This window comes from Petromyzon marinus, chromosome 9, assembly GCF_048934315.1.
Source record: "Petromyzon marinus isolate PM22_M1 ecotype Great Lakes invasive population chromosome 9, UKy_Petmar_22M1.pri1.0, whole genome shotgun sequence".
Lineage (NCBI taxonomy): Eukaryota > Metazoa > Chordata > Hyperoartia > Petromyzontiformes > Petromyzontidae > Petromyzon > Petromyzon marinus.
In genome coordinates this window covers 9,204,367-9,230,069 of record NC_133675.1, presented here as the reverse complement: position 1 = coordinate 9,230,069, position 25,703 = coordinate 9,204,367, and the positions used below count along the sequence as shown (strand labels likewise).

At 42.3% G+C, this 25,703-nt stretch overlaps 1 protein-coding gene across 2 annotated transcripts in view; it reads right to left on the bottom strand.

Moving 5' to 3' along the window:
* The window catches only part of ADISSP (adipose secreted signaling protein), a 44,463-nt gene extending 19,122 nt beyond the window's left edge, over positions 1 to 25,341 (bottom strand). The window contains exons 1-4 of one of the 2 annotated variants that reach the window (XM_032950554.2): positions 25,093 to 25,341; positions 15,434 to 15,556; positions 14,211 to 14,350; positions 13,266 to 13,404 (exon numbers count right to left, since the gene is read on the bottom strand). In XM_032950554.2, the coding sequence (XP_032806445.1) occupies positions 13,266 to 13,404; positions 14,211 to 14,350; positions 15,434 to 15,452 (298 nt within the window). In that variant the 5' untranslated portion in view covers positions 15,453 to 15,556; positions 25,093 to 25,341. Of the gene's footprint in view, positions 1 to 13,265; positions 13,405 to 14,210; positions 14,351 to 15,433; positions 15,557 to 16,476; positions 16,769 to 25,092 lie in introns of those variants that run through there. The other variant, XM_032950556.2, reaches the window with a different exon arrangement.
* Between the last annotated feature and the right edge of the window lie 362 nt (positions 25,342 to 25,703).

Below are 25,703 nucleotides of genomic sequence, written 5' to 3'. Positions count from 1 at the left end.
TTTTGACCACCGCCAAAACTCATAAAAACTTTGGAAGACCATCAAAGCCTTAGACGGACGCTCCAAACCGCCGCCAAATTGTGCAATCACTTTCAACAACAAATCCGTCATAAACAACATTGCCAACCACTTCAACAAACTTTTCTCTTTAGCCATCCCACAGTCTTCCAATAAATCCACCCATAAAAATCCGTCATATCAAGGAACCACCTCGAAACGACGCCCCCCAATTTAGCCTTGAAGAGGTGAAACTAGCGATCAAAAAATCCAAAAATTATTCCGCAATTGGCCCCGATGGCATAGCTATCCCCCACCTCAAACACCTCACCCCCCTTGGCATGAAGTTTCTCGCCTCCACCATTAACGACTCACTACAGTGCAACCTCATTCCGGCCATCTGAAAATCATCCACAATCATCCCAATTCCAAAACCCAGAAAAACCCTAAATCAAGCAACGTCCTACAGGCCGATTTCCCTACTTTGCCCATCAATCAAGATTTTAGAGGCCCTCATCCTTCCAATCATCACCACCAACTTACCTCCATCATCGCACCAACTTACCTCCATCATCTCACCAACATGGCTTTCGCCCTGCACACTCAACAACAGCTATTCTCAACCTAACCACCCAAACTGCAAACGGTTTCAATGAGAAAAAGCCCCCATCCTGCACTATCGTCGCTTCCCTTGACCTTACAAAGGCTTTCGCCACCGTTAACGACCTCACACTCATTAACATCATCCAGGGTTCTACGCTACCATCAGGCCTTGATTGCTGGCTTACAAATAACCTAAGGGGCCGCCAATCACTCTCTCTTTCGTGATATTCAATCCTCCTCACGAAACATTCATGCAGGAGTACCACAAGGTTCCCTAATATCCCCAGAGCTGTTCCACGCCTACCTCCACGATCTACCAACTCCTCTAAAAGGAGTACAAGCAGTCAGCTATGCCGAAGACATTACAGTTTTCACTTCTAATCAAAATATACCCAAAATGGAAAACTCCATCAACTCCGATCTAAAACGGCTCAGAACTTTCCTAGCCAATAGGTCGCTTCAACTCTCAACATCGAAAACAACAGTCACCCTTTTCACACCTGATCCTCATCAAGCCAACTTACATCCCAACGTCATAATAAACAACCAACGCCTCCCACTGGCAAAAAACCCCAAAATTATAGGTGTAACCTTTGACACCATGTTCAGCTTCACTCAATACGGCAGACACGTCCATGCAAAAGTTAACAAACAAAATAACATCTTACGAGCTTTAGCCGGCACATCTTGGGGTCGACAAAAGGAGACTTTACTCCTAACCTACAAAGCCATTGGACGTCCCATCATCAATTATGCCAGTCCCATTTGGTGCCCAAACCTCTACTCTACAGGTTACCGAAATCTCCAAACCGCCCAAAACCAAGCACTTCGCCTAGTCACAGGATGCCACCTCATGGCGCCCATTGACCATCTCCACCAAGAAACCAAAGTTCTTTCGATTCAAGAAAACTGCAAGCTTCTCACCAATCAATATCTGGCTTCATGCCACTCGACAACGCATCCTTGCACAGAGCTACTCAAAGCCCCCCCTGCGCCTGCTAGGAAAATGAAATCCACCTTGCTTTCCGTCAGCCCTGCCAACGTGCAATCTACTTTAAACGCTCTTCCACCAATAAAATTTTGAACCACTTGCACACCGCTGCCACCATGTACTACCTGAACGCCTACAAGCCCAATGTCGTGCTAGGGGGTTGGCCCCCACCCATAGCAGACGACGAAAAATCCCTGCCCCGGGCAACTCGCACAAAACTGGCTCAACTCCGTTTAGGTGACTGCTCCATGCTAGCCGATTACCGAAAGTCGAATCGACCCAAACGCCACAAACAACTGCCCTTTGTGCCAAGCAAAGCCAGAAGATGTCTCCCATTTTCTCAGTTGCCCAAAACGCGGACCAAAAATGTAATCGATTGATCTCTGGCTAAACCCTTCCAAAGTGGCGACAGCCTCCTATAAACAGAAAGTGCGAGGAAAACAACAACAACATTAACTGTGGTGTTCCCATTTAAAATGCTGAGTAAATAGAGCTGGGTGGATTTAAGAAACGTGCAGCATTGTTTTAACTGCCGTGCCAGGAGTTCAGTGTTCTTACTATGACATCGTGGCAGCATAGAATCGGATAGATTGTTGGATAATGTCCGTATCAATATTTAACACGCACTGCCACGCCTTCGCCGTTTTAGTGTACACAGTGCAACCTTTTCAGCACAAAGTGCGCTATCAAACAATCACGGTGTCAAAACAACTGCCTAACGTTGCGCATGTCCACATACATACAAACGAGAGGTGGATGCAGTTCCCTGCAACAAACACTGCGAAACGTGCAGGAGGGGGGGGTTATATTAAAAATATCATCGTTCGGGGCACCACCACTGAAGGCAACCACCTCTCACTCGGTATCACATGATCGTGCGGTAATTTGACAATTTAAGAAACTAAATCCAGCTGGAGTCTATTATCGGTTTATGCTTTGAGCAAGGGGCTTAGAAAAAGACAGACACACTGCAATAAGCACAGAGACCCATCATATGCATCGTCAGCAGACAAACCCATTTTTACAATTATATATTTTTTTACAAAATAAGTAAAAAATATACCTCTTTCACATACCTATGCCTCTAGGTAATACAATATTTCTGCAGCAATGATTCGACAAAGCAAACTATGGATTAGTCTCAACTTTCATTGTCTCATTAGCAGAGATGAGGGGCTTTCCATTGAACTGCCAGGTGTTTATCGGCACAAAACTATACAATGCACAAAAAATTTCGCCACAATGACGCCGATGATTATTTTGCGTCGTGCATTTTTAAGCAATGGTTTTGTCAACTCGTAGCTTTGCACAAACACAACTATGGATAGTGATACTTAAATGTGAACCCAAGAAAATGCATGCAGCAAGATGGGAAGTAGAGGTCATGTAGACATAAGCCCTCCCTTCGGTTAGGAATTGCTGTAGGGATGCAATTAGTCTGGAACGTTTCTACTGTACCCCACACTGTTGCGTGTCTTCGCTAGGGCTTCGAGCTCTGCTGCTTGCAGCAGCAACACTTTACTGGCTTTCACTTGTGTCCATCTCTCTCAGCTGCTGTTTTTCGCCAGGCGATGCTGTTTGTTTTTCCGGAATGTTTATAACACAACTCCACATCCGTAAACTTTACAACTTACATACAAAAATAAAAATCTATTCTTATTCGGTGTCATGTCGCGAGACGAAGAAGCGCATGCCACAGAGGTACTTCAGAGATCCCTTCGCGTGACCCCTGGTGCAGAATAGAGGACAGCATTTTCTGACCAGCTCTGGCACCAAGGGTAATAATGTTCGCTGAATGACAGGCAGGCCATTTTCAGTGATTGGTAACCGAGCTGAGAGTATACATTATCTATACTTGAGAACCCAGTTTTAATCACAGGCGGATATCAAGATTGAAACCCAGGTTATCAGTGGTGCTAGCTGGGCCCTCTGACCTGAGCCACATGGCCTTTGCAATTTCAAAATTGTCACAGAATGCAGCATTGAGGATGGAACAATGAATGGATTAATTATTTTTTTTTTCCGTGACCAGTTACATGCTAATCCCTCACATTAACATCATGCTAATCTCCCAGTTACATGCTAATTTCTGACTTTAACACCCTGCTAATCCAACACTTTAACACAGCTATTTCAATGCTAAATTCTCCTGTTGATATGTAAACTCCTTTGTCTAGGCACTCTACTCCTACCACCTAGCTTAAAAGACGCTGCCAAGCTTAGCAGTGTTCATTGAAGCGCTGTCGTCCCGACAGTTCTGTTCCTTCACCTGAAGAAGACTACTTGTGTTGTGGCCGAAACGTCGTGAGAATTTTATTTTATTTAGTTTCATTTTTATTATTTTATTTCCTTTCTACGTGACTTTACCGAAAGAACCAAGAAGAAGGATTAATTGATTATTAATCTCACGATATATGCAACAAATTGAGTGTATAGCTGATAATGCTCCTGCATCTACTTTCCCGCACCTCCGATAACCATGGCTGGCTATGTACGGTGCAAAAGAAATTCAACATTCATAGCGATGCTAACATATACTGTAATTTGCTATGCCTAGCAAGCAGAATATCTTAAGGTTGACACCACCAGAGGTACAAAAAGCTAGGACATATCACAGTAAGACAAATACTATCTCACAATACTAGAAGACGAGAAAATAACATGTACATGCGTTGCCTTGAGTGGTGAATCATTATTATTATTGTTGCACAACTGATTAAAAAAAAAACTATACTTTTCATGTCCCAGGAAGACTTACAAATGTCCCAGGACAGCTGCTTCAAAAACAGGATAATCCTGGGAAAATCAAGACAGATGGAAACCCTGATCCTAACATTACAATCAAGGTTTCCATATAATAAATACATATGGAATGAAATATCGTCCAATGAAACTGCATGACATTCGCAAGGAAGGTAAAAGAGCACGTAATATAAGGTTGTATCATAATCATACATGGCTGGGAATTATTCAACAGATATTCTCATCGCAGGGACACTTCATTATGTCACCCACGTTGGCCTGTTGGAAACCAATTGTTACAATGTTATAAAACTTCTGAGGATTTAAATCTATTTCATCGTACAAGAGATTAAGGGATGTCAGGGCTACCGTTTAAAAAAGAGAAAGGTCCAACTTCTTTTCAAAGGATTTTCCGTGAAGAATAAAGCTTGCATGCCAGGCAAATGCAACTGCAGTCCTCACTTTTCATCGGTGAAAATTATTCTGAAATTAAATTCCTATGTGCATCAACTTTAAACTATCCCCGAGCATGGACAGTGACACATCTTAAACACACATAAAGACAGACACACAGACAACTCGTAAAAAATAAACATTCCCCATATGTAGCCAAGACAACCTGTTAGACAAAGTGCTGTTCGTGAGCACCACTTTAAGGGTGGCACAGTTGACAAGGGAGTACTGCAGCCAAAACACCACGCCCGCCCGTCTTTGTCTCCCCGAGCACTTAAGGACACACTGCGCACCAGGTACTCATTTAAGTCGAACTAACGCCGGCCCAGAATCGATTCAGATGGCTCTTATCACTCACGTTAGCCGAGAGTGCAAATCGTACCAGTCGACCTTCTTCATAGCGTGGTGCGCTAACGACTATGCACGCATGCACAAAGACGCGAGTGTAAGGTGCACACGCTCAAACAAATCGTGCAGCAGTTGCAGAAAACGACACCAATGCAACTTATCTCAAATGCTTCAAATCAATAAAATTCGCACCTCACATGATGCGACAAATGCTGTGGAATTGCCTCCTCTGGCTAGACAAGGCAAAATAGGCCTTGTAAAACATTTTTGGCGCCAGTGAAAACATATCGCTTGGTATCCTTGTCAATGTGCTTTGTAAAAACGAAAATTTTGAATTAGTTGCCCATAAGAGGTTTTTAGGTTAGATCTCGTAAAAATAAATGTGTCATTAAACCCGCCACCACCCGACGCAGCCGATTAGTAAGGTTTGTCACGTAAAATAAACATGCCAATTCATGACTAGTCCAGCAAACCGGTCTATTCGAGAGTAAAACCCCACAAGAATTATAATTAGAGTACGACGTTTCATCAGTAATTAACATCTAGCATCGTCAGGCGACAGCCAGAGTTGTGGAGAAATCCTCCTGTTTTCGATCTTAAATCGAAGGATAAATGTGATATCGTCACTTGTGAGCCAATCAGGTGCGAAGGGGGATTAATGTATGCATATAAATTACAATGGATACCCATTACCGGTTGGGTTATTCATCGGATGTTCAACATACATTATGCATGCACACCATGCATGCACATCTTGCCATTATTGGGTGAAAGAAATCGCAATACCAGTTATTGTCTGCTCACAGTTAATCACCATCGACATATTGTGACCTGCATAGGTATGCCGTTAATCGGTGTATTACTTGCTAATTGGCTTACAAGGAGCACTAAGCCTGTAGCTATCAGAATGGTTAAAATAATTTTTATTTCTCTCACTTTCGAAATATTATCTAATTGGTCTTGGCCAGTGGTAAATAGTTGGCTTTACATATTATTTCCATTGATTTATCATGGCACACATAACTAGTTATTATGCATAAGCTCACAAATCGTTGCATATACTTAATAATAATATATTGATAGGTTTACAGTGGAACACATTTAGTTGACCGATTCGGAAATGTTCAAATGTGCTCATTTACTACTATAATGAGCCAGGAATGTCTGTGTGTCCCGCGCGTGACGTCACTCCACGTCGGCCAGCCCCCCTCATTAATAATCATGAACAGGTGACGTCCTCCACATGGACCCCCCCCCCTTATTAATATATAATCATTAGTGGGTGATGTCACTCCACATGTAGCACCCCCCCCTCATTAATAATCATGAACAGGTGACATCACTCCACATCGAACAGCCCCCCTCATTAATAATCATGAAGAGGTGACATCTACCAAATGGATACCTACCCCCCCCCCCCCCAATATTCATTAGCGGCTGACGTCACTCCACATGGGGGGGGGGGGGGGGCGAGGCGCCTCACCTCCTCAGCGTCAACTTACATCCCTTACTATAAAGGCAGAACCCTCACGTCACGCGATTATTACCTTTAAATGAAATAAGTCTGTGTCACCGCGGCCTTACAAATTGCACACGAATTGATGCAATGAATATCACGTCGAGGTCTGCTTTTCGCTTGCAAGTTTCAGATTTACTGAAATACACCGGTCCTTGGAAGGACAAAAGGCTTGTGCTTGCGGAAACAGTGCCAGTAGCAATCATAGAGGAAATGTCAATGCTAACCCTAACATCGTTAATGTTTAATTACAATACACACTGGACCTTCTGATTCCCAAGGTTTCAGATCAAGGTCACACGCGGTAATACAGCAGCAAATTGTGTTTGTGTGTCAAACACTCGTCAGTGAATCGGAAGCATTTTGTACAGCAAATGCACAGTTGTGACCAGAGGCTCGGTCCTCTCATCAAGCCTTTCTGTCTGATGAGTTTTCCATCATTTTAGTGTTAGAATAGGTTAAACACACAGGCTTTCGTCACCAATATTATCCATAATAAAGTTTTTTTTTTATTAAATCATGTAAATAGAAATGTGTCGTGAACAGAAATTGTTAGAGAATTGCTTTATCGGAAGTTAAGCTTTTCTCAGCCTAAACCATCAGCCTTTGGGCTAATCATCAAAGACAGTCACTGTATTATCACGCTCTTTAAGTTGTGCATCTGAAATGCTCTTCCTTCCGACATTAAAAAGTAAATTGGGCCATACCCTGCTTTTTGGGTTTAGTTTGTCGTCCTTCTCCCACACCTCCAATTAGCACGGTTGGCTACATAGTGTGCGAACGAAGTTCAACGTACATAAATACACTGTGTGCAGTGCGTAATTAATCCCAGTGCAGCAGGCACCAGCAGGGCTGCTGGCCAGTGCACTCGGGCACACATCACATTTAATGGCGCCATTAATACTTCAGGATACCATCCCCTGAAAGCAACGGTGATGGTTTAACAAGACAGCCAAGGATGGACCTACTGTGTTCTCATACTCGGATCGGTGAAATTTATAGTGCGCGTTTGACACTGAACTCATTACGGTGCTAGCACTACTGCTAAATAATAATAAACATGCCAAGGAATAACATTTCCCTTAGAGGTTACGAAATACTTTATTGTTACAACTCTCAGTCAGTGCTATCCTTTTAGCTTGCGTACGCAAAATGATAAATATGATATGATAGAACAGGCAGCATGTATGTGTGTGCGTGTAGTCACGTAAACTGTTAATGTACATGATAGGCTTTTCTATCGATGGAAATGTACACCAACCATTACAGATACAATTTTGTTCAAGAGGATCATAATTTTTAGCCACCTTGGCCCATAAAATTCTGCGAAATGAATGAGTAATATATAAATATTTTCAGAACATGATATTTATTTAAAACACGCACATCAAAAATAAAACGTAACACACACAGCATATATAATTAAACATTTTACAACTTGATACATTCAAATTTTGTGCCAACCCACAACGTGTTATTCACCGATTGCAAGTGAATATAATATGAAGAATGACAAACCAGTCAATCCCTGTTCCTAGTTTATTTGAGTAAAAGTGTTTGAAAACTATGGGCAGAAAAATATTGAAGCTAAGTTTCACAGATATGGATAGAAACTACTGCCAAGTGCCTAAACGCTTAATTATGCCAGTAATGATTCACACTCCTTGCAATTTAATTAATTGCCACAATTCTGGGTTGTGATTTCATTCCAGAATCAATGAGATTTTTGCCATTGCAGTGCATGTAGGGTCCCTAGTGGCTGTCATGTTTAAATACAACCATGCCTGCACGATCATTGCTCTAAACGCCCCATGATATTGTTGGACCTCAGAAACTAAGCATGTTTGAGCCTGGTTAGTACTTGGATGGGTGACCACCCGAGGTACTGCGCTTTCCTTCCACGTGAAGCCAATTGGCATTTTTATTATTACACATGTAAGAAAATCAATTCATGCATACATACATTGATGTGCCAATGAGCATAACAATCGATTTCAATAAATGAATCAGTGCAGTATTAAGTAAAGTGTAATTTTAGTGGTGACCCAAGAAAAATTTTGTTCACCGCCTGTTCTTGCTGCTGGGACAATCTTGGGAATCGATGCTCGGCGAGTGATTCACCGAATCTAAACACGCTTACCGACAATCGGCACCAAGCTGCACATAAAACTTGCCAAGTCCCTGGCCATGCGGACGAATGACATTGACAGGTTTTCCCACCCCCGCATTCTCGCTCTCACAGAACCGTTGGGGGAGGGGGCGAACGGTGAAGAAACTATTTTTTTTTTAAATCCAGTGCGCAACCTGCACATGGTTAGAGCTCTAGCAAAAAAGCACTGCAAGTCTTCTGGGAACTGAGCTATGCTGTTAAGCTATTAGTATCATATTACCAAAAAGATACCATATTAGGCATATTGCATATATAATGTGAAAGGCTCTAAGTGTAAACAGAGAGCATTACCGTCTAGGTTTTTAATGCAATGTGTTTATATATTTTTTGCCAATGACAAACCACCCATCAACCAAGACCTCATCATTGTACCTCACCGTCAACCAAAATCCCGACACGCTGTCACCATCCTAGAATCTCACCCAGATCCAGAATAATACTGGCGACAGATGAATCATTTGGCGGGACCCCGGGGTCCCGCAAAAATCAGGTCAATAATGATTAGTTTTCAGTTCGCCCACTCGTGATCCCGACAGCAACGAGCTGCCCAGACTCGCGCCAACAAGTGCCAGCAGGCGGCGATCGACACGATGGGCGCCACCCCACCGGCCAAACGCAAGCCCCGCGGGGGGGCGTCCGCCGCAGTCGCGCGTGGCAACAACGCCCTCCGGTCAGCCGTCGATCCTCAGCTTCTTTGCCAAGGCGAGCCCACCCCCGCAGTGAATTTTTCAACTTTTACGAAACTTAGTGCCCCGAGTAGCTCTCGACGAGGCCAATCGATTGACGCTAGTTTTGTTGTCGGTAAGGCAGCGAGACTCGTGTTGCTACGCGGTTTTCCCCACCCCGGGGCAGTGATGGGACCCCGGGGTCCCGCCAATTGCTTCAGATGGCAATACAACATTACTTTTTGGAAGCCAATTAATTTGAGAACCTTGACAGTTTAATAAACCTTCTTTCATTTAGCAACTACGAACAGGCCACATGAATGTGAGCGCGTTAATAACCGACAGCATATGAATGGGAAGATATCGCTTGGTCAGCATTCAATCAAAATAAAATAGCTTGTGCCGAGAGCAAACAAAACTATCAGATTTTCAGATCGGAGTTCAAACGGAAAACACAATGCTGTGATAAAATAAATGCTTAAGGAAGAGAGACGGGAACACACACGCAAACCCATGCCAGCGTTAATGGCCTTGTGCAGATGCGTGGCCATGACTCCCACGTGGCCTGCTACGTGCCGATCACAATCACGTGTGCCACCACTCCCAACCCCCACCACCAAGGAGGCTCCCCTTCGGTGCCCCGCCCCGTGGGTGGGTTTCCTGCAGTCAATGTATACGCGGCGGCGTTCTGGCAAGCGCGCGAAGCCCGGCTCGGGTTGTGTTCACTGGATCAACACGAGCGTAACGTGAAACTGCCCTCATTGTAAACTGTTGAGAGGTGGAGGTCCGCCGAACGGTAGCCAGTCTCAACATCGCGTGCTCAAAATTACTTTTAAGGAGTGCCCAAATTAGGTGTGGCCACTGTGTTTAACGGCTTGATTTATATTTTCCCACGGTTTGATGCATTATTATGGGTATATTATGCACACTATTTCATTGGCCCCATCACGACATTTTATCAAAAGCAACAACGTTGCACAAAGCCAATGTCTCAATAACAACCATAGGGCTTATGTCCACATGTACAGCCAATTTTGTCAATCCACTGCTGAATGCAGCGGTGAAAATAGCTTTTCCCTGCAGCAAATCTGGCCTTGCAATTGACAAAGCACGACTTATACAATGTAAAGGTGGTACTTCTCTACTCTTACATATGTATATAGCCACTGTCATGCTCGCCAAAAACAATTGTACGCACTTGCTGTTTGATGCACTTCTTTCCCTATGCATTGCTGTTGCCTCAACCATCTGAAAGGACGCTGTGCTAAAAAACTACACAACTTACTTATTACATAAACTCTTGCAACTGACAAAAGTATAATTCGTTGCAGGCTTGGTTAAAACAAAATCCAGTTAGAGTCTGGGGCTGTATATTATAACATAAAATATTACAGTGCACAAAGCCATTAAGCAAAGGCTTTCCTTATGAAGCGTCAAGCCAGGCTATGTTCTTTCTTGCGTGATAATTTTAAACACCAGACTTAAAATAACAAAACCTCAAAACAGACCGTGTGGGGCATTTCATGAAACGCCTTGACCAAATTTAGAGATGACTTTTTTATGAATTTTCTCACCTGCAGTGTTCACAGTGTTTATGCACTGGGGTGACGCAAGATACACACACGCAACCAACTAAAATAAACTATCTAAGATACACGGACACTGCCAAGTAAAAAATATGTTTAAGTAAAGAGCTCCTTGAGATGAAATTGTACTAAAAATGTGAAATACATCCAAATAGTCTCATGTATATTTTTTTGCTTACGGTTATGTGGTAATCGACACTGTAGGCATACGGCAAACTGCAGTGATATCACTCATAATTGTGGCAGACTTGATTGTTTCTCCTTAATCTCGTCCAAATCAGCCTACTTGTAGACACATTATGAAATACAACAATAATTATAATTAGAGATGGGAGGACTAGTCAGTTAACTGACATATAAGTGTGGTAGAGTGCTAGGGCCCCTCTAAAAATGGCAGCCTCCCTGACACCCTGCCCTCGAAGGTGGAAAACCCCACCAAGCGACACGCCTAATGACGCTGTCGACTTAGCCAAGCCCTGTCCATCGCCTCCCATCCAACGGCACACGTGGCACGTTATTTTTTTACTTTTATTAATGTGACCAGATTGGTTGCTAATACAGCTGCCAATCGGTCGAATAATTGATCATTTAAATAATCGGATAGCCCGGCTCTAATCGTGATCACATTCAAAGGAAAAATAAACACCATCAAGCTGAGATTAGGAGCACTCCCTTTAAGAGTGTGCTCCTAACCTCAGCTCGTTACCTGTATAAAAAGACACCTGGGAGCCAGAAATCTTTCTGATTGAGAGGGGGTCAAATACTTATTTCCCTCATTAAAATTGCAAATCAATTTATAACATTTTTGACATGCGTTTTTCTGGATTTTTGTTGTTGTTATTCTGTCTCTCACTGTTCAAATAAACCTACCATTAAAATGATAGACTGATCATTTCTTTGTCAGTGGGCAAACGTACAAAATCAGCAGGGGATCAAATACTTTTTTCCCTCGCTGTATGCTTCCTTCCAAAATGTTCTGCACTCAAGTGATAACACTTGCTTTTGTGAGAAAAGTGAATGTGGTCTGATTGTTGCTACAATCCCATTGAAAATGCAGCTTCATTGAAATATTCACCCTTGCTGATGTCAACACATTGAGGACATTTCAATAAGTCCAGTGACTCATTGACTTCAAAGATCATGTAAAGCCAAACTCAAGAGTCTGATGCTCACTGGGGAATTACATTGTTAGTAGGTTTGATCTTTCAACGGAGAAGGCATTCCATAATACACATCAATGCACTGTTAGTTAATATGAATCTCACATTATTCTATCTGATATGTACAGCTGTCAAAAGACAAATTTGAACCGCAAACGTGTCATGGCTTGAAGACCCCGCGCCCAGCAAAATTGAACTCACACAGACAATCAGTCTAGCTCATGCGATATAATGTCAACACTCCAGGATATAGGAACCCACCATATGTTGGATCCAAACTGTCTCTATGCAAACCAAGGCAGCGCTGCCACATGGTAATTGACGTGCCAAGTATTAAAAATATATATATAATTTCCAACACATCTCAAATTTGATATAACATTCCCCGCTGCCCCATCATGGTTGTCAGAAGTTATTCACCTTAATTTAAGAGCCAAATAATTTTAAGTGCTATAACATTACATACGTATCCAAATCCCATTTATTTAACATATTCTTTCGATGGAAAATGTCACTTAAATTTAAATATAGATGATATATTCATTCTCATTTTAAATAACTTAGAAGAAATGTAATTGCACACGTGTGTCAATGAAATTCAGAGGGCCTCTATTAGAGGCATAATAATACAAACAATAATAATAAATAAATTTTGACGACATCACAGGGGACCCTCTCTGTATCCTCAGGAGGCCAAATTCTAATCTTCAAAAAAAGCGCTGTAACACATCGTCTTAGTAATTTGCTCCATTGTTGGCTTTAGAAACATTGCAAGGTCTTCGCAAAAAGCTGACAAAAACAAACATTCATAAAAATGTGCTACAAAGAAGGGTCATTACCAGAAACAACACCAATAGTTTTTTTTCATTTGAAGGCAGTGTTATTGACACATGTGTTGAGGGTTTTTGTTATTTATGCTTATGCACCACTGCCAACACAGCATCACCACATGATTAAACAAGACGAGAATCTGGCCCTGGATGAGTATAAGACAGTGGACAAAAATGCCTCGGTGACAGCGGGGAAGAACTCACCAACAGCAGTTGCCTTGATGCCAGTCACCTGCAGAAACAAATTGTGTTTGGAGACCACGCACACATCCTGGCCAAGACGCTCGCGGCTTGGAATCTCAAACGTGATCTCGTACTTGTGGCCAATCTTAAGGAAGCCAACCTACCAGACACACGCCGCAAAAACAGAAGCATCGCCATTCAACCACACACTGCAGGCGTCACCTTACAGCAAAGAAAAAACAAATCCCTCATGAAGCCATAACAGACTGTTGGTGCAAGTGCTGTTAGCAAGCAGCTATGGAAGGCCGTTACAGCACACGACGGGGTGAGCTGGCCAGCACCACGCCCAGCCGCCTTTGTCTCCCTAGTGACAATATTTACACATTGTACCAGGTACTCATTTGAGGCCGAGTCGACCTAGGAGAGCACTAACCACCTCACCACCATTCCCCACAGGCACACTATTACGCACACATATACATGGTATACAGCGTGATCTCGAAACACCGGGCTATTTAAGGGGTGAGGTGTCCCGATATATCTACTTTGTGAACAAAACTCCATTATTTCAATGAAGACCAGCACTTTTCTCATTCACATCTTGCTAGAAAACAAACCACGAGCCATTCCTGAATGGAACGCACGGTACAAATTGCTGCACAGTGCAGCACTGAACTGGGGTTCGCTGGTTTGTTATGTTTCTGAGCATCGTGGAGTCACAGCCAATGGCAAGTCAGCATTGCTTTTCACGCTGTTCAATTGCTGAGCTTCGGGAGTGCGATCTATTATTCCTTTTTTTAAGGGTCCCCTCCAACATGCGGGACACGGTATGTAGTCGGCCACGTTATTTTGAGGAAGCACCGTATTTGGAATGAAGAGATGTGGGGAGGTGAAGGGAGACATGGCCCATTGGCAGGGACGAGGCCTGCATGATGATCCAACCATCAGGGGGGGGGGGGTTCAAACCTTAGTGAGGAAGCTCCCGTCCGTCTCCTGCGTGACCATAACGATCGAGTCGTGCAGTTTATCGTCAAAGTGGACATGCCCAGCTGTTTCGGCTCCCACCTCCCCAAAGTGCACTCCTCCAGACCGATGCTTCGCTGGAGCTTCACGACGGCACACACGTACGTTTGCGGAAAGTCATGCGGGACACAAGTCGGTCACGGGACTAGTTGTAAATTTTGAAATATAGCCCAATTTTAATGGAGCAGATAGTCCCTTTATTGCAACGAACGGGGGATATTTTTCCCTTCCATCTGGCCGAATGACCGAGGACGCTTTATACTTTATGCTTTCACAAAAGCTGCAAATCCCCAAAAGTAAATGCTATGAAACCTATCACACACAGCATAATGATATAAATGCCCAGATCTTTAAGACTGGCTGCGAAATACTTTCAAGAAACATTTAAATAAACCTGTTAGGGTACGTATCAGCGCACGAACATTACAACACAAGCGCGTGGGTGTAAGCTCACACGTCTAGAATGTAAAAACACTGGCATACATGTTCGCATTTCAAGTGCAAAAAATATCTTGATCAAATTTCAAACAGCAAAAAAACCTAAACACATTAATCAAAAACACTAGTTGAAATTGAGGAAAAATGTGATATTTTGAGCATTGGCCCTTAATCACAGCACATTATTGCCTAAAACGTTGCCAAATATAAACAGCATTCCTTTTTAGGCACTGTTATTGACGAATGTAATGGATTATTTGTACATTTTTGCACGTGCACCACTGGCAATGCAGTATCACCAAATAATGCGTTACATTTTATACAGTTGGATCTCCAAGCAAAATGGATGCACCCTAAATGGACCGACGCGCTACTTATAAGTAGCTATGTTTAGTAGTCGTAATGCCTTTCAAGGCACATTCCATCTTTCACAGCATTACCATGCACTCAATGCATTTCACCAAATATTTTTTTCCATGGATTTAGCGACTGTTGACATTGTATAAAGCACATGTTACACACATTTATCGGGAGTGGCATTTTAAAATGCACGTCGAGGAAAAAGAAAGCTATGACATCCTTTCCTACTGAAATTTTCACGAAACACAAACAAACACGTGCAATAAAAGTAAACAACGCAATTATCTGTAAGAAACAGATGCCATCTTTTGTTTGGTAAAAATATATACAAATAAATAATGTGAAAATCACAACACAGCGATGTATACCTTTCTTTGCAGCTGCCATGGTTATCTTTGTTCAGTCGATGCGTTGTTCCAAATGCCAAAATTCTCATCAGCCTTTAGCTCACAAGCGCATGCCTTGCAGAGGTCTCCTCACCTGAATATAGCCTAGGGAGAGGATACATCGCAGTTGAACTAGAAAAAAACAAAGCAACATGAACCTCACTTAACAACGTGCATTGCAAAGTGAACATGTGCTGATCGTAATGACAACATAGATAATTACAACAGCAACAAAAATAACATGCATGTGACGAAAATGCAAATAAAAAAACTGATATATGGTATTGGTTATGACTTGGGAAGGGAGGCCTTGACCCAACATTGAATTAGTCATGGCTGCTGGCAATAATATTGTATATGCATGCCGCATAAGCAGTAAGAATGAGGTTTAACAAACAAGAGAAATTAAATTAGAATTTTGGAAAATAATTTATAGTATATATTTATTTTCATGTCAAAGCCATGAGTCATGCATTTTGGTTTAGCAAACGAAGACCTCTGGTGATGCATTTAATAGAAACCAATTTGTCAAAGCATGAATGAAATTGCCAGCAAAGAATAATGGCTCAATGCAACATTTTGAAATATTATCATCAGGTTGATCGAGCTTGCAATTGCTGATACGTGGCAGAGAGCTGGGAAAAGTCACACCACTAATGGAAGTTAATATGCTCTTTAGCCCAACTCTCGTTGTTCATCATGTTCACGTTCTTTCTCATAAAGCCATGTCATTCTCCAAATCATGAATGGTTCATCATTAGCAATTTCCCAAATCACCCTGTAATGTAATGAAGTTTAATTGTATTTATTCATTGGAAAATTGGCTTTCGTGTTTTTTAAACTTTGAAATTGCAGTAGCAGGCTGTGTTAATATTTGCACGTGTACAGTTGATACGGCATAAGAAATGTTTAAGAAAAAATAATTCCGCATTCAAAATCATTGCACGTACAAGAAACGGTGACAAAGATACCATCTATTTTCCACTATCGGTTCGGTTGTCAGATGTTCGGAAAGTTGTGCTAACCTGGAAAGCTTGAATGCAGCATGAGATTTTTCAACATATGTAATTTTCCTAACGCAGTTTCCTCAATTAGCAGCTGCGTTATTTTCACAGTACAGCCTGAATTGTGTTTGCATCTGCCAGGACTAAAAAAATAAAACAATGTTTCAATGACTGCAAAACTCCACGTGAATTTTTATTAAGTTACCTGCGAAAAAAAGATGACAAAAAAGTTGTAAAAAGTTACTGGGTTCCCATTGTAATGGTCACATATTTACCAAATAATACACATGAAAATTTGCACAAAATAAATATGTTAAACTACCATTCGTTAGGAAGTATTAAAATAACCCGGATGACCAAATCACCATGAATGCACCCTATCCTGCAAGATCTGTGAAGAGAAGTAGGTTTGAGTAGTAGTACTTGGATGGGACTCTGTCTGGGAACAGTGTTGTAGGCTTGACCTGTGTTGAGGCCGGGACATAGCAGTACACAGCAATCGAATCTTGAAGCTATGTTAAGATTTAAATGCTAATCCCTAGTATGCATGTTAGGTTTTTTTCCTGGAAAATTCCAAACAAGTCATAAGTGGAAATAGCCAAACATACCAATGAAGGACCCTCTTGCAGAAAAAAAGTATTAAAACTCTGTGAATATTTTCTGGTTAAAAAGGGCATCCTTTTTTATTATTACTATGTGTTATACATAATGTAAAACAATGGTGGAGTAGTAGTACAGTGAGTAGCACGCTGCAAGCAGAGGTCAATTCCTGGCCATGGTCAACGTAATGGGGATTGAAATATAAACCGGTCCTGGTGACTGCATTTTTACCAAACTCGGGAAGTATCTGCCCATCGGCAAATGCCACCGACAGGTTTACCCACCCCTGCCTCATCACTCTCGTAGTGCTGTGGGCTATGGTGAAAAAACATCTTTGAAGATAATCCACTGTGCAGCCAGAATATGGTTAAAGGCTATGCAGCCAGCACGTGGTTAAATGCACTGCGAGGCTTCTTGGAGCTGAGCTATGCTATTCGTATTAGATTGCCAACAGATACCTTTTTAGGTAGATTTCACTGATAATGCAAAAATGCTCTCAATGTAAACAAGGGGACATTATACCATTGCTATCTCAATGTGTTCATAGAATTAACAGAAAAATGTTAACGTTATTATCAAGCATAATATGTGGAAGCAGCAATGATGCAGTGGTTAGAGCACTGGGACGTTAACCTGACGAGCTCGGTTCAATTCCAGGCCACGGCTTACGTCAGTGGCGAGTAATATTTCGACCGGTCCTGGGTGCACCCTCCACCAACCCATGCTGACCAACGTGATGAAGTATGGAGAAACAACCCTGATAAGTGCCATGGCGTGGAGGGCCTGTTGCCTGGAATGGTCTGACAACGTTCTGTAATATGTCTTTATTATAACATGCTTAGTTTATTAATTTCACTATTTTTTTTAAAATTTACTTTTTTCTGCGTGAAGGAGCTCAATTACTTACAAATACATTCACAGCATTGCACCACAATAATCCGCCGTAATCGCAGCTTAATGCCAGTGTACTTGCAGCCGACATCACACGATTCAACAGTAACATACAGTGAGGGGAAAAAAGTATTTGATCCCCTGCTGATTTTGTACGTTTGCCCACTGACAAAGAAATGATCAGTCTATAATTTTAATGGTAGGTTTATTTGAACAGTGAGAGACAGAATAACAACAACACAATCCAGAAAAACGTATGTCATAAATGTTATAAATTGATTTGCATTTTAATGAGGGAAATAAGTATTTGACCCCCTCTCAATCAGAAAGATTTCTGGCTCCCAGGTGTCTTTTATACAGGTAACGAGCTGAGATTAGGAGCACACTCTTAAAGGGAGTGCTCCTAATCTCAGCTTGTTACCTGTATAAAAGACACCTGCCCACAGAAGCAATCAATCAATCAATCATATTCCAAACTCTCCACCATGGCCAAGACCAAAGAGCTCTCCAAGGATGGCAGGGACAAGATTGTAGACCTACACAAGGCTGGAATGGGCAACAAGACCATTGCCAAGCAGCTTGGTGAGAAGGTGACAACAGTTGGTGCGATTATTCGCAAATGGAAGAAACACAAAAGAACTGTCAATCTCCCTCGGCCTGGGGCTCCATGCAAGATCTCACCTCGTGGCGTTGCAATGATCATGAGAACGGTGAGGAATCAGCCCAGAACTACACGGGAGGATCTTGTCAATGACCTCAAGGCAGCTGGGACCATAGTCACCAAGAAAACAATTGGTAACACACTACGCCGTGAAGGACTGAAAATCCTGCAGCGCCCCCAAGGTCCCCCTGCTCAAGAAAGCACATATACATGCCCGTCTGAAGTTTGCCAATGAACATCTGAATGATTCAGAGGAGAAATGGGTGAAAGTGTTGTGGTCAGATGAGACCAAAATGGAGCTCTTTGGCATTAACTCAACTCACCGTGTTTGGGGGAGGAGGAATGCTGCCTATGACCCCAAGAACACCACCCCCACCATCAAACGTGGAGGTGGAAACATTATGCTTTGGAGGTGAAAACATTATGCTTTGGGGGTGTTTTTCTGCTAAGGGGACAGGGTAGCTTCACCGCATCAAAGGTACGATGGACGGGGCCATGTACCATCAAATCTTGGGTGAGAACCTCTTTCCCTCAGCCAGGGCATTGAAAATGGGTCATGGATGGGTATTCCAGCATAACAATGACCCAAAACCCACAGCCAAGGCAACAAAGTAGTGGCTCAAGAAGAAGCACATTAAGGTCCTGGAGTGGCCTAGCCAGTCTCCAGACCCTAATCCCATAGAAAATATGTGGAGGGAGCTGAAGGTTCGAGTTGCCAAACGTCAGCCTCGAAACCTTAATGACTTGCAGAAGATCTGCAAAGAGGAGTGGGAAAAAATCCCTCCTGAGATGTGTGCAAACCTGGTGGCCAACTACAAGAAACGTTTGACCTCTGTGATTGCCAACAAGGGTTTTGCCACCAAGTTCTAAGTCATGTTTTGCAGAGGGGTCAAATACGTATTTCCCTCATTAAAATGCAAATCAATTCATAACATTTTTGACATGCGTTTTTCTGGATTTCTTTGTTGTTATTCTGTCTCTCACTTTTCAAATAAACCTACCATTAAAATTATAGACTGATCACTTCTTTGTCAGTGGGCAAACGTACAAAATCAGCAGGGGATCAAATACTTTTTTCCCTCACTGTAAGTCGATGAGAAGGAACGTTTTCGTTGACAAATTTGTCTTAAGCAATGAAGGCTAATGGAAGAGTGTATTTGAGTTTTGCAATACAAGACTAGTTCTTGACCACTGATTAGTCCTGTAAGTCAATAAAAACGCTGCAAAGTTTAAACTTTCAAAGTTTATTTTACATGATTACATTGGCTACCCATACACACAAATATGTATCCACAAAATTGCTACCATACGTATAATTTTGCAGAAAGCGCAAACGGCAGTATCTAACTGACATGTAATGATGCATCGATTCACCAATTAAAATTGATTCATAGGCTCAATATATGAATCAGACTGATTTATGGTTATTATACAGAAATTACATGTGCATGTTAGATTTTTATTAAATGAGTTTATAACCGTATTACGCAAGCAAGACAGAGCAAGTAGAACAAGTACAAAGGAAATTGCAGACGCCACAAAAAGAATCGATCATCGAATCCAATCGCTCCCAAAAATGCTGACAATTCTAATGAAACGCTCGGAAGGGTTCAATTGGCAGCATGTGTTGCATCAAGCAAGTGCTATTCGCCATCTTTTATGGTCAACACTGTTCATCTGCAAGCCCTTTCGCGCTTATCCATTCAGACACACACAGCAATACTGTAGTGACACCGCAGCCGTTAACGCGACAGTAAGTGTCAGAATATTGGCGATTCAGCCCAGCTACCACACAGAAATGCATTAGACCTCTGGCAATGCAGGGAAACAAACAAGCCTGCCAGCTTTGTGAACATGGCTGAGCCAGTGACAGCCAGATATTACAACTCTAAAGGATAGTTTAGAATGAAACTGTACAGAATATTACCATCCACTAAAAAATGTGACATTTATAATATGGTACAGGTGCATACACTTTTAATATGACAAAGCTGTCATTATAGAGCAGCGTGGGTTAACATTGATCTTAAAGCCCTTTTGCTCCCAACGATTAATCAATGTGATGCTGTCAAATTGCTCCCTTCCAATTGAACTGCCACTAAATGTAGATGCTGCACTTAAGCAGAATGCAGAATTCACAGCTTTTCACAAAGGACAGCTAAAGCAGATATTACTTTCGTGAGTTGTCCAACCTGTTTGCCACTTTGAGTTTTGAAAATAAAGGAGTTGGTAATACAAAAAAAAATTAAATGTCATTTAGGTTATAATCTAACAGAAGGGAAAGGGAAGCTAAGGTAATATATATACAAGATTTATATACACAGTCTGTCTATAGAAAGGTGTGTGGTCATCCCCTACTGTTGACCCCTTGCTGGCTTTATCATCTTTCCCCATTGTGCATCCTCTGCCCGTCAAGGTTCCTTCTATATTTACTTATCTTTCTTTTCTCTCCTCTGATTCTCTTTCCTGTTTTTTTAGATCCATTCATCTATACAATTGTACCCTGGTTCTCATTTTCTACGTTTGCTTTTTGAAAATATAAATAATAAACAGGTATTCATTATACATCACCAGCCAATGATTTTAAATGTCTATCACAACCATGCAGAAAACGAGTTGCATTTATCTCAGAAGGGTTTCTGTTTTAAATAGAAAAACTTTCACAACGTTGAGTACCAATACAAAACCCACCATGGATCTATTAAATCCCTCTATAAAATCAGTGTTTCCAGTAGGGTAAGAAAAGGCCAAACGAAAGCTACACTGAAATATTGTACGGAAGAAAAACTGTCTATAAATACACAGCGCGTGAACGCTCCACATTTGAATTTTCAAAGTGCCACCATACGGTGTAAAATTGATAAAGGTCATATCGATATATATTGTGAAATACGTTAAATAATATATACGGTCATTTAATGCAGCTCACAACACAGACGTGTATTAAGGAGATGCTACATATTTAAAAACATACCAACTTGTTTGAAAAATACCACTATGCTGACTAAAGCTGTCAGCTGCTCTGAGAATAACGGTTGACCTTTGGGAGCTACAAGACCTGCAAAGTGAACATTTATAGCTCTTAGATGATTTTAGAAATGCTGGAGCAACAATGCATATGCCCAAAGCATACTGAAGCCACACACTGTTATCACCGTAGCTTGTTTAAACGTTAAAGTATTACGGCCACTTAAACAGGCAAGCATCCACATTATTCACAAGCTGTGAAGTTAGATCTGATAAGTGTTCAGATCTTAACCTCAGATAAAAGCGGGCTTATTCATTCAATACACTCCTATCAACATTAGTATGCCTTTTGAGATGTGAAATGTAAAAGATTGAAAACAAAATATATTCAATGCATGAAATTTACAAGTATTAAACATTTGAACATTTCCAAGTAAATATTTTTTATACCAATTTGTTTTTTATCCTAATGATACTGCCATGTTGGTCTGTATAGCTCTCCCTATGCTGGGAGCTTCTTTCGGAACCGAATTAAATTCCTCAAGAAATGCATTCATTTCCTAAGTTCAGGTAAGATGAATTTAGTTCCTGACGAAGCTCCCAGCACATGCAGTGTAACATCGGACATAATGCCAAACAACACGTGGTGCAGGCCAAAAACACACCGGAGAGCCATATAATGTGTTTACAATGATTAGCATTCCAACAAACTCATGAATATCAGGCAACAAATGGCCAGTAGCTCCGGGAACAGGTGTCACACCATGTTTCCAGATGCCACACTGCTCTAAGTAAACGTGGCTTGCTGGTGTAAGGTTTTCAAATTACCCTTTCGTGCAGAGTGGACCTCAGTCAGAGAGACCACAGCTGGGATGACCTTGGGTAGCAGCGATAGGTTGCCTTTTCTTTGCATTTTTTTAAAAAAAATCCTTCATTATTTGCTTTGTCGCTGACCCCGTGATGAACCTTGGGGTCACCGATACGATTGGCTAATGTTGTACAAATGTATTTCAGCTCTGATTAAGAATACAATGCAAGAGGCATTGTTTATTTCAATCCTACACCAGCCACCACGGAGGCTCGTCTACAGCGTCCTCTAGTTGGGACTTATTCTACCAGCAAGTGTGAACAAGCAATTGTAGGACTGCGCCTTTAACATATGCCAGAGACCACTAATTACGACTTTATTTGCGTCTCGTTAATTTGACACTTGAGAGCATTCTGCTCCGCTTTTGGCGTCCAAAGTAACCGTAAGCCTAATTAAATCTAAAACACGATCCTCAAAACACGTAGCAAGAAATATTGACCTAGGGTGATAATATACTGTTAATGGGAATTTGCCAAACACAGCAACCCGTGTTTAACATGTCTTGCTTACACTTGCACGTTTGCACAGTATCTATTCGTAAGTTTGCATCCTGTGCTGTATTTTGTGTAGCAGTGTCTTGTGCAAATGTTGTTTCACAGTTTTGAATGTGAAATGAATGTCAATGAACCTAGACATGGAGTAGATTGAGTGCGTAAACCATAGTATACGCAGATTACATATTTATCATATTCAGTGTTGCCTTGAAGCAAGTTCCACTGTTGTAAGTTACTTCTATGTTGCCACTAATCCGCACTGACCAGCGTGATGAAGTATGGTCAAATGACTCCCACCGACCCGATTTATAGGCCCATCACCCAGCAGTGGATTAACAGAAAGGGCTATAATCCTCATGTACAACACAGCACGTGTACACGGTACACTCTACACACTATTGTTGGATGTATGTCACCAGTGTACATGTCCACATCTATAAATATATAACGACGATAACACAGTGGAAGTATTTAGGGGTGCATGACATCATTTGGGTTAAAACAGACACGAGTGACAAAAAACTTTTTTTTTTAAACCCAATATCAGTAAACAATGTGCGAATAAATGATGGGCAGCAGAATCTGCATTGGCTTTCCATCGTTTAGATTACAAGAATGTATCACTGCTGCTGCGCTACTACAACAAACACACACACTATTGGGTTATTAAGCATGTTTAACAGTGGTGGTTTATAAGCTTTGGCACAGGGTCAAGGCCAATGCATTCCGATAACTATAAAGTTCGAAACCCGGGTCGGGGTACAAATGTATGTCGGGTTTTTTTCTTCTTCTTCTTCAAAAATCTTCAATTAGAAACATTTATATAGCGGCTTATTTCCAAGGCGTCATCGGTCACGATCATCATGGGTCACGATCTTATTCACTGCTGGATGAAGGCCTCCACAACCCGTTACACCATCTCTCACGGATTTGTTTTTATCGTGAGTGATTGAAGGGTTTCTGTTGTTTGCCGTTGTTAAATTGCACACACACATGTGGATGAATATACCAGACTTCTTTGCCTTCGTGTGGACATCTAAAAGTATCCGTAGTACGGCCAAGTACTGTACTCAGTTAAGGCTGAGTGGACCTAAGTCGCTACCAGGCGGGTTTAAGATATGGTATATTTGTTAACGATGTGCATGACGGACGAAAGTTAACATCTTACACAAACACCCACCACCCTTAGCAGCCAGACATTTAAGACAATTCAATCTAAACACTCTCAAGAGTATCAACTACCTGTAAAAAGGCATAGCCATTCCTCTCTCTCTCTCTCCACATTACATTGGCAAACTAAAATAACGCGTCCGTCTCTAAAGACTACGGATCATGTCCGTGACAATGGATCGCTGTTTGAATGGCGCGCCTTTGAATAATAATAACAATGGTAATAACGCATGACAATCGGCCCTTTGTAAGTTAATACACGTGCTGCATGAAGGCCTCCTACTCATGCCGTGTCTGTGATGGGGGGGCTTGCTTGACCATACTTCACCAGGCTGGTCAATGTGACGGGTAAGACCCCCCCCCAACACCACCACCAACACCAATACCCCCATGATGATCACACCACCGACTACTAAGACACAACTCTGAAACACGTTACTACATATTATTGGTTCTTTCGGTAGAAGTCACGTAGAAGGGAAACAATGAAATAAAATATTATTTTACTGAACCGAGAATATGAATCCCTGCAGTCACGAAAGCTTTAAATCTAAACGTTACTACATCTTTAATCAGGGTGGGGGGGGGGGGAATGACACACACGACAAATACTCAACTACAGACTTGACACCGGCTAATCGGTGCACCGCCGAATACTACTTACAGACCTAATAACGCTTAATAAATACATTCTTACAGACCTAATAACGCTTAATAAATATTCTTACACACCTAATAACGCTTAATAAATACATTCTTGCGGACAGCCGACCGATCAAATCCTACAGACGCAACGTTGAATACGAACAGCACATTCTTTAACTCAACACAATTGATATTTAAGGTAGGTAGGGAGAGACGCTACGACGAATCGCACACATATACTGTTGCTACTTCGTCGCGGAGTAACAACAACGAGCCACGAATACCACCAACTGGTACACACTGGAAACAGGAACAATGAATGGTTTGTTGCATTCACTCACCGCGCACTCAACTCGTGAACACCGCTTCTTGTTGCTGCTTGTTCAACCCGCACGGCGTGGAAGCAGCCTTAAGTTGCCCTTGGATAAGCGCTTGCAGCTACTACTACTTACAGCCACCACCACCACCAGCGATGCTCAATACGATTGTCCAGCCAACACTCAACGCAGCCAATGCAAAAAGCCACTCGACCCCCTTTAGCCGTGGCTCCGTCTCTGCTGCTCCTCCTCCTCCCCCTGCTGCCTCCCTTCCCGTGGTCTCCTCCCTCCCTGTCCGTGGTCTCCTCCCGCCCTGCTCGTGGTCTCCTCCCTCCCCGTCCGTGGTCTCCTCCCTCCCCGTGGTCTCCTCCCTCCCCGTGGTCTCCTCCCTCCCCGTGGTCTCCTCCCTCCCCGTGGTCTCCTCCCTGTCCATGGTCTCCTCCCTGTCCGTGGTCTCCTCCCTCCCTTCCCATGGTCTCCTCCCTCCCTTCCCGTGGTCTCCTCCCTCCCTTCCCGTGGTCTCCTCCCTCCCTTCCCGTGGTCTCCTCCCCGCTTCCCGTGGTCTCCTCCCTCCCTTTTTTCCCGTGGTCTCCTCCCTGCCCTCCCGTGGTCTCCTCCCAACCCCGTCGACGGCA